This window comes from Prionailurus viverrinus, chromosome D1, assembly GCF_022837055.1.
Source record: "Prionailurus viverrinus isolate Anna chromosome D1, UM_Priviv_1.0, whole genome shotgun sequence".
Taxonomy (NCBI): Eukaryota; Metazoa; Chordata; class Mammalia; order Carnivora; family Felidae; genus Prionailurus; species Prionailurus viverrinus.
The window spans coordinates 101,982,501-101,993,989 of NC_062570.1; the positions used below are offsets into that span (position 1 = coordinate 101,982,501).

At 38.3% G+C, this 11,489-nt stretch overlaps 2 protein-coding genes across 3 annotated transcripts in view; one reads left to right on the forward strand and one right to left on the reverse strand.

Annotated features, from left to right (window-relative positions):
- The window catches only part of LOC125177148 (olfactory receptor 1019), an 8,256-nt gene extending 4,848 nt beyond the window's left edge, over nucleotides 1-3,408 (forward strand). Inside the window, exon 2 of one of the 2 annotated variants that reach the window (XM_047879232.1) lies at nucleotides 2,486-3,408. In XM_047879232.1, the coding sequence (XP_047735188.1) occupies nucleotides 2,486-3,408 (923 nt within the window). Of the gene's footprint in view, nucleotides 1-2,475 lie in introns of those variants that run through there. The other variant, XM_047879233.1, reaches the window with a different exon arrangement.
- Nucleotides 3,409-8,047: 4,639 nt separating this feature from the next.
- On the reverse strand, nucleotides 8,048-9,013 carry LOC125146568 (olfactory receptor 2G3-like). Its single transcript, XM_047823273.1, has one exon. It carries the CDS (start codon nucleotides 9,011-9,013, stop codon nucleotides 8,048-8,050), a length of 966 nt encoding a protein of 321 aa, XP_047679229.1.
- Between the last annotated feature and the right edge of the window lie 2,476 nt (nucleotides 9,014-11,489).

Below are 11,489 nucleotides of genomic sequence, written 5' to 3' on the forward strand. Positions count from 1 at the left end.
GTCTCTAGACTTTTAGAAGTGGAATCATATAAGGTATATTCTTTTATCAAGTATGTTCTCTCACCCTAGTTCTTTTGAGATTCATCCATCATGTTTAATGTATCAATAGTTTGTTTCTTTTAATTGTTGAGTAGTATTCTCTTATGGACATACTAAAATGTGCTTATCCTTATTTCTTATTACTTATGGATGGGGCTTTGGGTTGCTCCCACGTGTTTTTTGGTTTTGTTTTGTTTTGTTTTGTTTTGTTTTGCAGGGGGAGGATGGCTGGATCATACAATAGATATGTGTATATTTAATTTGGTACTGCCATAGTGTTTTCCAAAGTGGTTGTACTATTTTTTGTTGTTGTTGTACTATTTTACCTTCCTACTAACAGTAATGAAATTTCCAGTTCTTCTACTTTCTTGTTTATACTTCATATGGTTCATCTTCTTAAATTTTAACCATTCTAATAGATGTGTAGAAATATCTTATTGTGGTTTTAATTTGTGTATCCTTAATACAGTGATTTGAGCATGTTCCGTGCATTTATTTGCCCACCATGTATCTTGCTTGGTGAAGTGTCTATTCAAGTGTTTGGCCCATTACTTTTGGGTTGTTTGTTTTCTCATTAGTGAATTTTAAGTTTCCTTTTATATTATGGAAACAAGTTTGTTTTTAAGTTTATTTATTTATTTTGAGAGAAAGAGAGCACATGCATGAGTTGGGGGAAGGGGGTGCAGAGAGAGAGAGAGAAAGAGAGAGAGAGAATCCCAAGCAGGTTCCAGGCTGTCAACATAGAGTCCAACATGGGGCTCCATCTCAGGAACCATAAGATGCTGACCTGAGCCAAAATCAAGATTTGGATGCTTACCTGACTGAGCCACCCAGGTGCCTTCTTAGGAAAAAGAAATTCTTTGTGAAAATATATTTTTCAAGTAATTTCTCCAAGATTTATCTTTTCATTTTGTTTCCTAATTGGCTTAATGTGTGAAACAATGCACACATTCAACAACATATTAAGAATGAATCAAAAAGTACTTTATACACTGTACACTTTTAGGAAAATATATGGTATTGATTATTCATTATTAGACCCCTTCTTTATTGTGACTGATTATATTCTATGCAGAAACTGAAAGGTGGAGGCATTACTTCCACCACCCTAGGATTTAAGATAACCTGTTCTGAATTTCCATGTTCCAGTGAAAGACATTATACTATTCTGCTCTTGTCTTTCTTAAGCAGTAAACCAACTAAAGGAGATACACTCTGACTTCTCTCTCACATTTAGTAGAGAATCCTACTTATTTCTAAATTACCTCATGTTTTGACTTGATTTGGTTTGGATTGGTATGGTTTTGCTCACTTCCTTCTCAGAATTCTTCAATGGGCCAGATATAAATCCAACTACATACATACACAAAAAGTTCATACGTGCAGCTTTCTGACCACAGAGTTGGATAATGTTTTCTCCATTCCCCCTTAGTTAAGGATCCTTGAATCTTAACTCTGAACTGAGCTATGCAACAACCCGTTCATTAGTCAATAGAATTGTCCAAAGACACAGCTGTGTTTTCATCCTGATTACTCTCATCCCAAATCTCTGGATGCTTCTAAATATTAGGGAGACTAAAGGACTAATTCTGTGTGCATGGTATGCAAGACAGGAAAAATAAATGCAGGTGCAAAAATAAAGAGATGTGACTTCATTATATCACATTATATCACATGTTCACAATAAAGTGAAGTGAACCCCAGAGTCAGACAGACCCAGCTCTGCTACTTACTGGCTGCTGACTTTGCTGAAGTTCCTTAATATATAGCCTTATTCTTTTCAGGTATAAGATAGAGATGACAGAGGTACCTACTTCACAGAGCTGTCGTGAGAATGAAATTTTGTAATGTGTGGGAACACTCAATGTTCTGGCATATAGTTAACACTCAGTAACTCCTGGCTTCTTAAAAAATATTATCCACTGCTTTTTTTTAATATTGCTAACCTTCTGCTCCAAGTATTTTACTCTCTCTCTCTCTCTCTCTCTCTCTCTGTGCGTGTGTGTGTGTGTGTGTGTGTATGTGTGTGTGATATGTTATACTTTGAGATCCTTCAGTTGTTCAGTTTCTTTTTGTGCCTATTTGTAATGAGTGTTAATGTTTATTCATTATCTGTGTCCATATTTGCTTTGTTTTAGGAAGAAGGAAGGGACATTCAAGACTTTTCTTCTTTACTAATTAATAACGCAGATAACTGAACAGATTAGGTCAAACATTTGGTAGCATGTGATAAATGACCTCAGAACACCAAGGTCTTTGGAGAAGCAGAATTTTCCATCTTCTATTTTCACTGGGTACCTGGAGAGAGCACATATCCATCACTTTCATTAAAGTCATTTGAGTTACCCTATGGGTCATAGAACCTGATTACTGGGAAGATTTCTAAAAATCACTTCAAACAGTAAAGCAAATCCAGGCACACATAAAATATAAAAGATGGATAAAGAAAACCACTCAATGGTGACCGAGTTTATCTTTATGGGCATCACTCAAGACCCTCAGCTGCAGACCATCTTTTTTGTGGTCTTCCTCTTAATCTACCTGGTCAATGTCGTGGGGAACATTGGTATGATTATCTTGATCATAACAGACACTCAGCTTCACACCCCCATGTACTTTTTCCTGTGTAACCTCTCTTTCGTTGACCTGGGATACTCTTCAGCCATCGCCCCCAGGATGCTGGCTGACTTCTTAACAAAGCACAAAGTTATCTCCTTCTCCAGCTGTGCCACCCAGTTTGCTTTCTTTGTAGGTTTCGTGGATGCCGAGTGCTATGTCCTGGCCGCCATGGCCTACGACCGTTTCGTGGCCATCTGTCGACCCCTCCACTATAGCACTCTCATGTCCAAGAGAGTTTGTGTGGCTCTCATGCTGGGCTCTTACCTGGCTGGCTTGGTGAGTTTAGTAGCCCACACTTCCCTCACCTTCAGTCTGAGTTACTGTGGTTCCAATATTATCAACCACTTCTTCTGTGAAATCCCACCTCTCTTAGCCCTCTCTTGTTCAGACACTTACATCAGCGAGATCTTGCTCTTTAGTCTGTGTGGCTTCATTGAATTCAGCACCATCCTCATCATCTTCATCTCTTATGCCTTCATCCTCGTAGCAATCATCAGAATGCGCTCAGCTGAAGGCCGCCATAAGGCTTTCTCCACCTGTGGGTCTCACCTCACTGGCGTCACCCTTTTTTATGGCACAGTCATGTTTATGTACCTGAGGCCAACATCCAGCTACTCCCTGGACCAAGACAAGTGGGCCTCTGTGTTCTATACTATTATCATCCCCATGCTGAATCCCTTGATCTACAGTTTACGGAACAAGGACGTGAAAGCTGCTTTCAAAAAACTAACTGGAAGGAAACCTCAGTAGTGACAAAACATGGAAAGTTGTTATTACCACAGGTAAATGGCAGTAGTAAAAGGGTGGCGACGGGAGATAGAAAATGCAAATGCCATCCCAACAGACTCCACTCAAGCTATCATCCACTCGCTGCATCAATCTTAAATTCTGTAGGGTTATCTGTAACCTTTAACGCTCTGATATGAAGGAAATATAAATTAATATTTTTTAAAAGCGTGCTGAGCAAGATGTCTTTGTTTTTATTTAAAATTGTCTCACATGTTGCTTGGAAAGGGAGATGAAACTTGAAAGGGGAAATAAAGAGCCAATTGCACCAAAGCGTATTTTTTTCAAGGTCATGAGGAATGACAGGTCCAAATGTTGCAAGCTTCTCTACTCTGAAGACAAGTCAGAGAAAATGTAGTTAAATATATAGGGAATGGGACTGGTGTAAGGGATGACTTAACTCAGCCCGGGATCCATCCCTTCATATATTCAGCAAAAACTTGTAAGTGCTAGATGTATGCCAGGTTCTGGAGGACACAAATATAAGACAGGCATCTGCCAATGAGGAGTGCATCATACATCCAGTTACTATATTATCTCTCTGAAACTGCCGCCACCAATAAGCAAATCAAGAGCTATGCAAAGCCCGAGAATAAGAGCTGTAGACCTAGGCTCTGCTGCTAACAGGGTATGTGAGTTTTGACAAGACCCCTCTCTTCAGTGTCTTCAGTTTGAAGACAATTTCCCCCCTTGTATACTTTCACTAAAACCAGTCCAATGCTTCCAAGGCCACTAACCCACCTAGAAAACACTGTTTTATGTCACAAATCAGTCATCACTTCTGTAGGTTTTTCCTGGACTCACTTTTTCCTCATCTGCAAAATGGTGCCAATAATGTATCGGGTTGCAGTGAGAATTAAGAAGGATAGTGTTAACGGGTGATGGGCATTAAGGAGGGCACTTGTTGGGATGAGCACTGGCTGTTATACGTAAGAGCTGAATCACTAAATTCTTCCCAGAAATCATTATTACACTATATGTTAACCGACTTAGATTTAAATTTAAAAATATTTCAAAAAACAAACAAACGAACGAACGAACAAAAGAATAGCATTCCTGTGGCCAGTTGTCCCTCTGGCACAAGGCAGTTTTGTTTTTATCTTGGAGTAAGTATCAATACGGTTACTTCTCACTCTTAAAAATGCCCTTGTTCAGATATTAAAATATAAGAAAAATCTAAGTAGGGTATTTAAGCACTTTGGGGCTTAATAAATGATAGCTTTCCTCCGTGTTAGTGTGGTACTGTGTACATAGTCCTTTAATATAAAGGCTTCCTAGGGAGCCTGTGAAACTTTAAGGTAGTCTCATTTTTTGTCCTCAAACGCTGGAAGGTAATAAGTAAGTAACACATGCTCATTGAACAAATGAATGACCACGTCCTCCCGGACCAGAGAAATGCCAAAACTGAGCCCCAGCTCTGGGTCTCAGGAAACCTACTGAAACTATCTGTAAGATCTTGAAATTCACAGGACAACTTTACTGACCTCATATTTTAAGATGATGAAACTGGAGTTATAAATGTTTAGATGGCGTGCCGATGTGCTCCTAGCGTGTAAGTAGTGGCTGAGATTGGAATTTTTTTTTTTTTAATTCTTAGTCCAGGGTTTTATAAAACAGAGAAGTGTAGAGCCCTGTAGAAAGTGACAGGCATAATTAGAACTGGAGAACTGGTTTTGGTTACATGCAGTCTGATGAGTTGGTGAGATTGATTAGTTGGGATGTAGACAGGATTGTATTATGAAGCATTTGTTGAAAGACTCACATTTGCCTACGACCCCAGTGAGCTGAATCTTCACGAGGTCAGATGGGCTGGAGGAGTCGCTGTATCACGAATAAGCAAGGGAAAGAGACAAAATAGGAAATGGTGTCAAAGAAATAGTTTAGCTTTCGGATGACACTGAGAGAATGGTATTAAGGAGGAATAATCAGTTTCACTGTGACTTTCTTCCCTTCCAGTGTTTCCCTTCCAGCCCTTTACCAACCAGAACACTAAATTAATGTTTTTCACTTTAAGAGAAAAGATACTCATTAAGAAATCTGGTAACATGACGTAGGACAACAGGGTTTATTATATCCTCTGTTTTACCATGATGACCTTAAGTCTTTCAACATTACATTATTATCCTTAAAACAAATCAACCAAATCCAAAAAATGAAAATATAATGTCATCGCGGTAGAGATTCTGATAGGTTTATTATACATAAATTTGATGATAAATTTAGAATACATCTATTCCAGAGAGAAAGAGGTAGCTAGCTATAAGACGTGATTGATGGATACTTAAAGATGATCCAATCCCACAACAATCTCATTTGGTGAATGAAGGAAATGAGGCTCACAGCCATGGAATAGCTTGTTCCTATTAACGTAGCTAAATTAAAACTGTGCGATTGTAATTTCATTATTCTCGTTCCAAGTGTAGTCCCTTATAATACACAATAATACCTTAAGCACTGATTAATCAAGTACTGAGAGACTGAAGCTCATGATAACAGTACATTCTCTGATTATTTTGTTTACTCTAGGCTTTAATTTTATTTACATATGAACAAAGTGTTAGTATTTTTCTTAGCTATGCTGTCATCATGTTACCATCATGCCAAACAAATGTAGGGAGGAAGTAATTCAATGGGACATTTGATGTTGTGAAGGACCAATAATTGGGTTCATGATTATTTGTGTTACTCTTTTTTTTTTTTATTTTTTAAATGTTTATTTATTTTTGAGAGAGAGCCAGCACAAGCAGGGGAGGGGCAGAGAGAGATGAGACAGAATCGGAAGCAGGATCCAGACTCTGAGCTGTCAGCACAGAGCCCCACACGGGGCTCGAACTCATGAGCCGTGAGATCATGACCTGAGCCCAAGTCAGGTGTTTAACCTACTGAGCCATCCAGGCACCCCTATTTGTGTTAATCTTAAAATAAATTGTTGTTTGTTCTAGCAATGAGGTAACCTATTGTACATAGAATTATCAGTTAAATGTCTTTAAGTGTTACATTTTCCTTTTCTGTCAAAAGAAGCAAACATAGGAAAAGAAGAAAGTTGGTTTGAAAAGGTCTGGATGGGAACTAAATTAGGAGTGGGCTGTGTGAACTGCTTACCACCCATTGTCCGCCCAACTCCAAGCTACTGATCAAAACAAACTAATCAGAACACATTGATTAGATCTAAACAATTCGTCTAAAAACAATTTTAGGAAAACTACACAAAAATACTCACTTCCATTTGCTTACATGTTTCAGCTATGTGTTCCTTTGTGAGAATGGTTTTGCAAATGTTTTCTGCGTTTTTTAACTTTGCCACTCATTTATGGAGCCGAAGAGTAAAATGGATGGGTAATTTTTGTGAAGCAAAAAATAAGCTTTCCATTTGGTGTACCTTTGGGCATTTCGTGTTCCTTTATCAAAAAGAATTTAATATTGTTTCTAACTCATAAATAGCCAACCAAGTATGTTGTTGTATTTCTTATTTGGTAATATTTGAGAGAATTTCAAATTTTACTTTTGTTCAGAAGAAAGTTGATTAGAAGTAGATGTTTCTAATCCTTATTCATATCTCAAGCAAACATATAAAGTTATAAATTAAGGCACATATAACACAAAAAAAGCACCCTGCTTGTAATGAATTTGACTAGTTGGTTACTGATTTTGCCTTTTACTTTTTGAATCAATGTTAAACCAGTCCATCAAGAATGCTTCATTTACTGATTTTATATGACCTCATATCTAGGTAGACGAAATGGTTGCATTTTAGTTGTTGAATATCTGAGAGTGGAATTACACTTTTATTTTCTTCTAAATTGTAAAACAAATAAGTGAGGAAATTTTTGAAATAGAGTAGCTAATTTAACGGCATGTTAATCAAAGGCCATATATACGGTTATTAAGCATAATAATGCTAAATTATATTCTATTCTCTTAATTCAAAGAATAATTATTTTAAAAAACAATTCTTTTTAGAGCTTCAAAATACAGGAAACATTTATTTCCAAAAATGTGTGTGTGTGTGTGTGTGTGTGTCACATTTTACTAAGAATAAATCATTACTCCTTATTAGTCATCTCAGCCCTGCATGATCTGGCTGCCTCATGAACTTTAAATGAAGCAATATTTTGATATATTTGTTACAAAGCAAGCCTGTATGTATGTAAAGGAGTCAAAATTGGTCTAAACCACAAAGTAGATGCAAAGTCTTGTTTCCTTGTTCACTACCAAATTAACACAGATGTGAAATGTTATGTCCAAAATCCCTTATCTGAATTTCTCCACCTGAGTTAAAAATTCAGTATTTTTCTCTATATGAATATGCTTTAGATCCTCCAGCAGTAATAAGATGTTTCATCTTACTGTTATAATGTCAAGCAATTAATTTCAGATAGTCTATGATTTTAGAGAACTAAAATTTCATAGTGAGTAAGCAAATAGTCACCCAATGAAAGAAGTTACTTTGGCACATTAAAGCTGCAATTTGCCCTTGGAGAATATGTGTTCCTGCTGAGTTTGCAGCTGGCTTTATGTGTTCTTTATGAATGGCAGGACAAACATGATGGTTCAAGGTCTTATTTATTGTCTTACTTCATATCCAGAAGTCAGCCATCTTAGATTAACAGTTAACTTTATGTCCCATTAAGACCCCTCCTGTCTTCTGTTTTGCAATAGCTCTCCTTAAAGCTCCTTTCACATCTTGGTTCCTTAGGCTATAGATCAAGGGGTTGAGCATAGGTGTGATCACAGTGTAGAACACTGCAATGATCTTGCCCCCAGCCCTGGAGGACTTCGACTGGGGTCTCATGTACATGAAGATGGCAGTTCCATAGAACAAGGCCACCACTGTCAGATGGGAGGCACAGGTGGACAGTGCCTTGTGCCTTCCAGAGGCTGACCGTATCCTGAGGACTGAGAGAAGGATTCGGACATAGGAAACAACAATCAGGAGAAAAGGAATGAAGACGATGATAATACTGAAGATGAAAACAACCAGCTCAGTAAACGAGGTGTCAGTGCAAGCCAACCTCAGGACAGAAGGGACCTCACAGAAAAAGTGATTCAGGACATTGGGCCCACAGTAGGGCAAACTCAAGGTGAGGACATTGATAACCATGGAGCTCAGGAAGCTAATGGACCAAGAAATGGTTGCCAATTGGACACAGACACTTTGGTTCATAATGACAGTATAATGAAGAGGGTGACAAATGGCTACATATCTGTCATAAGCCATGACCCCAAGGAGAACACATTCAATCATTCCAAAAGAGAGGGAGAAGTACATCTGAGTAGCACAGCTAGAGAATGGGATGGTCTTTTTCCCCACCATGTTGGACAGCATTTGTGGGACATTGGTGGATGTATAGCAGATATCTAGAAAGGATAAATTAGTGAGGAAGAAGTACATGGGGGTTTGGAGACGAGGTTCTATCTGAATAACAGTGATAATTGTAATATTCCCCACTACTGTTAATAAATAGAAAAACAAGAACATAATAAAAAGAATGAGCTGCATCTTTGGCTGAGATGAGAGGCCCAGGAACACAAATTCAGTCACAGTGAAGTTTGTTTTTATCATATCCATTTTTCAAACCACCCCCTTTTTACAGAAGCATCCACTTGAAGACAAACATCAAATGTCCTATATCTAAGTGTTGGAAATTTAAGACATAAATAGGAAAGCAAAGAAAAGTCTTGATCTGGAATCATATCTTGAGTATCTGAGTTGTACTACAAATGGAAAGCTTTTCTTCTACTTTTGGAGGCCATATTCTCTTGATGAGGTTAAGATTTCCAAACTCAATGACTCTTTTAAGTTAAGCAGATATACTTGAATTTTCTCCAAGAATATGCTCTTTGGTTGGTTTATAATCTGTTCAAAACCTACTCATTCTTCAAAGCCTTCCTCATGCCCTACCTTTTTAAAAAGATCTAATTATGTCCTTGCTCCACACCCAACAACAGAGCAGCATGACGTAGAACTTAAGTAAAACTCAAGGAAGGGCATAGCTTCTTGTGCTAACCTAAAAGTAATGGCAGGAACAGATTGGCAGATACATTCTTCTGTATCACTCTGAGACAACCTTCTCCTGCTTAGACACATGGACACCCGAAGAACGAAGACTGCACACACCAACAAAACCAGTCATGGATCACACAAATGGCCAATTCTACCAGCCTCACCACCTCCATATTGTGGGGTCTTGGATAGTTTCATTAGGTAAAAAAAAATGGGAGAAGTGATTTTTTGCAGATTAAATTAAATGATGTGTATAAAGAATTTAAGACCATATCTACATGCGAGAGCCAATCCACAAATAACATCCAGTATTAATTGTTCTACTAATGTACAGTGATGTTACATTTATCTAGAATTCACCTCTGTAATAAAAACTGTTTCAGAGAAGTCATATGAATGAAAAAGATCCAGACAAGTTAAAGTTACCAGGTCTACTCATTGAGAGCTCCTCAGGTCCCACCCTGTGCCTACTTACTCTAAATTTATTGATGCACAAAGTTAGCGTGTTTGGCTAACTGACTTGCAGCCATGAGCAGATCAAAAGCAGTGACTTAAGGCAGATACATAGGGTAAGAAAGAGTCCCAGAGACAGGCGCAGTTACAGCAGCCAGAAGAACTGCCAATCATTCATTCACTCATTTGTTCATTCATTTTTGTCTTTCTTTCTTTCTTTTTTTTTCTCGTTCTTTTTTTTCAAAAATGTCTTTATAATAATCTAGTATGTACCAGATGCTAGGCATACACTGGTAAACCCAATAGACATTTTCGACAATCTCAGAGCTCAGAGTCGAGTGGCCAGTTGTGATGAAGAAAACAGCCCGATCCCTGAGAGCATGGGGAATCTTACCAGGAATACCTTTAAGAACCAAGTAGTTGTGGGTCATGAAAAAGACCACTTTATGCAATACATCCTTTCTCAAATAGTATCGAGTCACATGTAATGTCTTTTAAAGGGCTTTCTTATATTTTGATTTGAATCAGGGCTTTTCAAATCAAATAATTCAGTGAACTGATACACTAAATTATCTAAAATCTGAAGTCTAGGGATACAGGAGGGGCGGACCTGGAAAGAGGAGGGAGAAGTCAGGTCACAGTCCTGTGTTCACCTGGAGCAGCCGGAAACAGGAGTAAGCAGGAGTTTCAGAGCTTCCTCCCAGGCCCTTCAAACAGCACTAAGAAAGTTCTGTTGCAAGGAAGAAACGTTTTGGTGATTCTAGAAGTGACTATGACAGTAAATGACATCCACAGTGAGTTTCTCTGTTGACAAAGTGACACACACTCAGGAGATCGCACCGTTAGTAGTGAGGTGGATGGGGTGTGCCACTGGAGAGCAGGATGACGCGTGTGGGTCCGCCAAGTGCCCGTGCACAATTCATGACACTGACCTGTGCCCAACTGTCCTCATCCGTGGGACTGGGGCAGAGCACGCTCCTCAAAATTGATGGACGAGATAAATGAGATAATGCAAGTAAAACACCTAAAACAGAGTTAGACATATATAGTAAGAATTCAATATATGTTAACTATTATCATTATGATTCATGTGATTCTCACTAAAGAGTCTTGTCAAGTGCACAGATCATGAATTATTGGCATTCTTCACCTACTCCCCTAAATGGCAGAGAGACTAAGTCTTTAAGACGCTAAACAACTTGTCCTAAATCACTGAATTACTGAATATATATACAACACACATGTGTCTAATATAGCTGTGTCTACAGTGAGAAAACCATGGCAAATGTAACAGTCCTGGTTCCCTAGGCATGTATGCATATGTAGAATTGTTCACATAAAGGAACATAAGTATACTGGCTCCACATTTAGTTCCTTTACGTGCACAAGCAGCATTTTTAGTTACTTGATGGCCACAGCTGCTGAAAGAGAGTTAGAATCCATTCAATTGTCACTTTCCAGGATACAAATCTGTTTCTGTTCCTATCGGAACACAGAGCTGCAAGTCCATTACAAGGAAAAGAGGAATAACACTTTTGCAGATGAACGTACCTCCTATAATAGGAAGCAAGCTCACCCAATTAGATAT